This window comes from Trichoplax adhaerens, genomic scaffold (genome assembly GCF_000150275.1).
Source record: "Trichoplax adhaerens TRIADscaffold_1 genomic scaffold, whole genome shotgun sequence".
Taxonomy (NCBI): domain Eukaryota; kingdom Metazoa; phylum Placozoa; class Uniplacotomia; order Trichoplacea; family Trichoplacidae; genus Trichoplax; species Trichoplax adhaerens.
This window is the reverse complement of record NW_002060943.1, coordinates 3,636,561-3,643,251: the sequence shown is the minus strand read 5'-3', so window position 1 is coordinate 3,643,251 and position 6,691 is coordinate 3,636,561. Positions and strand designations below refer to the sequence as shown.

At 31.1% G+C, this 6,691-nt stretch overlaps 1 protein-coding gene across 1 annotated transcript; it reads left to right on the top strand.

Annotated features, from left to right (window-relative positions):
- Positions 1–2,480: 2,480 nt before the first annotated feature.
- TRIADDRAFT_51647 (uncharacterized protein) lies at positions 2,481–4,514 on the top strand (the record flags this gene model as incomplete). Its single annotated transcript, XM_002108555.1, has 6 exons — positions 2,481–2,580; positions 3,316–3,488; positions 3,576–3,635; positions 3,782–3,865; positions 4,073–4,136; positions 4,324–4,514. The coding sequence occupies 6 exons, from the start codon at positions 2,481–2,483 to the stop codon at positions 4,512–4,514; spliced, it is 672 nt and encodes a 223-aa protein (XP_002108591.1).
- Between the last annotated feature and the right edge of the window lie 2,177 nt (positions 4,515–6,691).

Here is a 6,691-nt window from a genome sequence, read left to right as displayed (position 1 = left end):
TGATACAGTTTATAATTGTCGCAGCAATTTATGCGGCAAATATTGATATATAGTAGCATAATCGTAAGTTTACCTACGTCGTATACGACAGTTTAACGATGAAGTATATGCATTCAGTACCCAATCCGTGTATGCATACTTTTACTGGCTCAGCTTTTCGCTTTATTTTCATGTAATCTTAATTACTAGTAATTTCTGTTCATTAGCTGCTCTGAATTATAGAAATAATAAAAGCAAGAGTAATTAAGGTTATAATATTTAGAAATTGGATATGATCTTCCGTATTTCAGTTTCCATATTTAAAGTAGCAAATTCGCAGATTGAATATTGATCTGCTTCAAGGATACCGTAATCAAATGCAATTTGCTACTTTTATATATTGAGTACGGTTCCAAATAGACAGTCTGCAAGATAGCAGACTGTACTGGAATACAGTATATATCTTGAGCTCGTTGCTCATTACTATTTTATTATTGTTCAATGTAATTTATGATTTTTAATTCTCTGATCCGTTCGAATGTACGTATTTCATCTGTCGTAAACTCGTAATAAAGAAATAATTGCATGATGAAAGTGGGTCTTGATATTTAATGTGTATCTCTTTTAGATAAAGTTAAAATGTAATGATACTATTACTGATATCTACCAAACTTTTTACCCTTAATTACAAGCCGGTTTCGCAATAACGATGCAACTTCTGAGTTTTAGAAGTTTCCAGGAATTAATATCTATTAGCTCTTTATGATAACTTGGATCTTTTACCTTTACTTTATGAAGCTAGAGAACTAATTTTATTCGGCAATCTGTCGAGCTAGTATACACTGCACTCTTTAGTAGCAGCTACAAAAGATAGTGTTGATGACTCATCTTAACATTCAAACGATTTTTACTCCATAACCAAATTAATCCACAATGTTTATAGAAATACATATCTAGTGACTATTTCTAGTTAATGCCACTTCAGCAACGTATCACCAATATTTTAGTAAACTCGCTGAATTGTAACTAAACAATTTCTTCACCTCGATTAATAATTACATCATCGCATAGCAGCAGTTTTATTTCAGGTAAATTATCTTGTTTGCCTTCATCTGGAGATATTTTAACGTAAGACTTATCCTCACACAATCCATTTCATTCCCTGAGTAGTGAAAATTTTCTAATATTCGTACTATATTTGGATTGCCATCCATTAAATTCTTACTTTATGGCTTTAAAATATTATAACCTAGAAATTCTACGGTCCTGTTCCAACGAATATGATCGAGATCAATACGATTATGGCCAGACTATTCCCATTAGAAGCATAATCCTTACCCGCAATATTGATCCTTCAATAAGTAACAATTAGTAAAAGACGTTGAAGTCATGACCTGTATTGTCCTAGTTACAATTATGATACTGGTTTACGGCTGTAATGTAACTAATGATGTGATTGTAGACTGTTAGCCATGTTTAGTATGATATACGGTAGATATTTATTCTAAGAGATATTTGGTAGCTATAACTATAGACTGTAGTGGTATAGACTCTATGCTAGAATACAGATGACTATATACAGTAAGGTGTTGAGTTACTAATAAGGCTATAGGTAAAAATAGAACTGTAAATCATATATTAGGATATGGCTAATTCATTGTACTTTAGCTGGTGTAAATAATGTCTACGTAAGTACTGTAGTCGTATCCATATTGGATTAATGATGGTCCGCAGTAGAATAGTGTTACTAAGAATAATTTAACTATGTCAATTGCCATGCAGATTGTAGCTGCGAATGCTACGAAAAGTATAAAAGCATGCAACTTTAGATTATTCTGTTCGTTCTAGAAGTCTTTAGTAGTAGTATTCAGCTAGAGTAGAGTTGTGTGTAATTAATCTTTGTATAAGATTCAATAAAGCCCTTATTTTTCTAAAATTTGGAATCTCGTGATTGGTATATATCACAACGGCAAAGATAAGTACTTAGCTAAGTAATAAATTAAATAGAACTCTCTATAAATTTTCAACAGTTGAATTCATAGTACCTACAGAACTTCCACGTATCTGGCAATCAATGTAAAACAGATACAACAGTCATGACTTCCCTCGTTTGTGACCAAATAATTATAAAGGTAAAGGTAATTTAAAGAAATAAAAAAATGTACTTACAGCTATATTTATTTTTAATAGTACAAAGGTTAAAAATTTACTCACCTCCCAAAAATTTGCTCAGTAATTATTAAAATTTGAAGTATACCCTTGCACATGCTATCAATTATATTACATCACAGTGCATGAAAGTATGAGACATTACAGCCATAAATTAACTGTAACGAAATCGTAGATATTTTTGTATCAACTGCATAAACTGCTGTAATAATTAGCTGTTTTTTATCGCAGATACTGTAGATGAAATAATACACTATCACAATTAATGAAATGAAATTATACTATCTCTATCAATTTTGTAATAAGCTTACATCATTAGTCTGAGTAAAAGTATGAAACTGGGCTATAAAACAGAACTTTTCACTGTCAAAAATAAATTAGAGACAAAGAATCGTAAATGTATTAAGCGGCGACTAGAGCACCGAAATTTAAGTGCGTAAAATAACTTCCAAGACTTCTAATGTCTATAATGTAATTTTTCAATTTTATAAGCTTACAAACTTAAAGCTTAAAGTTAACTCTCTCCGAGTAAAATGTAAAATATTCATCAGTATTAAAATGACATATTTTGCTATCCTCATCATATAAGGTAGTCACCAAAATAGATATACAAGCATAAGTTTTAGACGACCAATTTGCAATTGACCAATTCTGTACATATGTTATACACGTGATAACCGCATTTCGAACTTTAATAGTATTTTATACGTATACAGTACGTACGTAACCAACTACTTTCAAGACTAGTTAAGCTGATTATTGAAACATGAAATGCCTTCGAATACTTAACATCAACATTTTTACCTATAGCTCTGTTTCGTGTTCTACTCTCCGCTAGGTGTCCACAATATATGTCCCTAGGACTATGCAGTCATAGGTAAAATGATAAAACATATTATCTTATTCTTAACTATTGAAATGATGTCTTTGATGACTAAAATAAAGATATCTCAAATATGTCCGCAATATATTCAATTAAGAGCCCATATATGTCTTGCTAAATGAAGTTTGCATTAACTCATTGACATAAACATCATATTTTTTAAGTCATCCGATAATGATAAATATGGCCGGCAAATAGTCGATAACTACTGATTAGTATCATGCATTAAAAATATATGAGGCTATGGTCTACTCTCTTAACTTCTTTATCATTGTAAAATCTAGGCCCTAAAACTTGGGGTCAGTGTTTTCAAACATGCAAGGGACATCTTCAATTGCCTATCAACATTGCCTACTCTGACATTCAATACATCCAAGGACTTGCTCTGGATTTGCTTGGTTTCGAAGAAACGACTAATCAAACTTTGCTGTTATTGAATAACGGACACACCGCACATGTAAATATCAGAAGCAATACAACTCCTACCATCTATTCCCCGTTAACTAAACGTAGATACCGATTGGTACAATTTCATTACCATTAGGGGCCAGATAATAATGTTGGATCAGAAACATTTTTAAATAACTTGCAATATCCTCTAGAGGTTAGAATTTCTCAGATTGACATGCTTAACGGTTATTAATAATATTTGATGCTAGCTATACCATAACCAACTTGAAAAATTGATCTTGTCAAGAAAGTTATAACTTAAACATTTTCTGAATACATTTTTTTATATTCAAAATTTAGGAGCATATAGTCTTCGCAAACACCCGCTACAATGAATTTCTTGAAGCTGCCAATAGCTCTGATGGACTTTCTAATTTATACCAAGTAAGTTACGGTAATTAATGCAGCCATTTTAATATTCTCAGCTAAAAAAGGTAGCTCATCATAGCCATAGCCGTAATTAACTCCAGTAATGCTAAAAATTAAATGCATATTCAATAATAAGGATGCATTTAATCAAGTAGAATTATATCAAACTATGAGTACTGTGCTGATTTACTTTTAATTCCCTTTACTGGCTTCGTCATTCAGGTTGGAAAATATGGCTACGCACTGAACCCAATTATTGATAATCTAAAGTATATCAAACATCGAGGTATTTCTATTACTTCTTATGCAATTGTATGCAGGTTTTCTGTGCGGCTAAATGTATCATTACCGAAGAATATTATCGATACTTCCAATTTCTGACCGTAATTTTTATTTTATCATTGCTTGCATCTAAATTTAAACTTATCCTCACCTATCTAAAGTTTACTTTATCCTTGCTTGCTAACTATTAGCACAATCATATCCGTTTAGCGGTCTAAAGATTCGTTCCATCATTAATCAAAATGCTGCAAGCTTTGCATTTAATGGATCTCTAACTACACCACTATGTACTGAAAATGTTGCCTGGCATGTTATGGCCCACACGTTGGAATTATCACAGGCTCAGGCGAGAATTTCTATATGTTATGGATTGCCTTACTAGCTATCCTGATATAGAACAACTTTCTTGATCATTCTAAATATACCCTTTATTATTTGTATCGCTTCTTTATCGATTAAATAAATGTAATATTGTTATAGTGTAACACGAACAGCTGATCTGAGTTTTCTTTCATGTATGTATCTAGCAGGAGGAATTTCGAAAATTATATTCGACCAATAGTACGGTTATCTCGGCAAAATTCTGTTCTTATTGGAAAAAATTTTCCAACTCAGCAGTTAAATGGCAGAACTATTCTAACAAGTTTTAAACTTAATCAACTGACTACCGGAACTGTGGGTGCTGCATTAGGCTTATATTCACGCTGGACCATTTGGACTATATTATTGGCCGTATTTGCATCGACTATGTTTACTAACAATGTTTAGCCTGCTCATTTAGTTATGAAACTTATGATTATCACAGCACTTTACGCGACAAATATGATATATAGTAAGATAATCGAAAGTTTTTTTACCTATATTTCTTTGCATACATACTTTTAGGAAAATAGGTTTTAATGTAAGACCTCCGATGATAAATATTAAAATGGCAGTACTAGACTATCGCAGACTAGTGGTATCAAAGATACCATTTCTAGTTATTGAAATAGTCAAGTGCTAATAGTGGATAATTTAGAGACGGTAGATATAGCTTTACGAAGGGATTTGGTCTGAGATATAGCTGTGTACCGCATAGATTTCGTTATCTAAGTTTGTTATAGTAATATTCAATAATAGTTACTAAGCAATAAACTGTTCTTATCCGCTATTATTGGGTGATTATTTATTAAGAGACTACTACTAGAGTACTAGAGTAAGTATGAATAATAACTTCAATAAATTCGAGTTCAATTTCTACTTCAGCTTAATTAGGCTTTCCTTTAAATTAAAATTATTTTATAATCCTAAATGAACTTGTGAGCAATAAATCGAGTAGTGCAAACTCTTATTCTAGCATGTAGTATTTCTTATCAGATTTGTATGATTATAATCTTACATTAGCATATTTTAATATCAGTATATTAGTTTATTAGTATTATTGTATTCTCAAATCATATAAGAAAACAAGAATGTTACAAGAAAACACGCAAGACCTTTTAAACCAATATTTGTATATGATTCTGATGACAAATAAAATACCCAACTGAATGTAATAGTATCGTTTACATTTGTACCATAGACTATTACAACAATGATCATCTATTCTAAACTAATAGGTATTACTGATTTAAAAGAAAGTCAATTATAGAAAATTTAATATATTTATTGTAATACTAGAAATCGATCCATTATTTGTACTTGAAACCTCCCCATTAATTCACTATAACATCACGTCAATGGTTAGAAACATCAATATTGTCGATATGAAGATAAATAGCCAAGATCTATAAAGACCTGCTGATGCACCAGTAAGTTTACTAATATCAAAGCTTGAATAGACAGCACGATTATTAAGTTTTTGAAGTGGTCTAAAATTTTCTAAAAGTTTCACAGAGTTGACACCAACAGAGCTATTCGTTGTATAAACGTTTCGGAATGCATTTAGCTAGAATTAGGGAGGAAAATAATTAAGAATATTGATGAATATAAGTTAACTATAGATTGTTTGAACTTAGTATATTTTTATATTATAAAACTAGGTTATATTTAAAGGCAATTTTAATCATACACTGCCGTAACGATTGAAAATCACATCCTCACTTTAACTTTCGATTTCTAATCTAACAGCCATTGGCTATAAGGAGACGCTATTTCCTTAATAAATTAAACTTTAAACGCCTTTGATTAGTTACCTGATCTTGCGATATGCTAATTTTTCCAGCCATAACATGCCACAAGACATTCTCAGTGCATGGAGGTGTGGTTAATGAACCATTAAATAAGAAATATTCAGATAGAGATTCCGCAACAAAGGATCGTAAACTGAAATTTTTAATATTTTGTTTTTGTCCTTTAAGATATACAAATTTTGTTTAGAATATCGAGGAAATATAAAATGATAGTAAATCATATATATCGTATTATAGACGAGTATTAACGCCATTGAATAGGCCAGACCCCGTTATTTTTTAAACTATCTGTTGAAATCTCTAATATCAGACAGTATTTATCAAGACAATTATTCAAAAATTCACTTAGTAGTATCCATATTCCTTACCGTTGTATTTGACTTTTTGG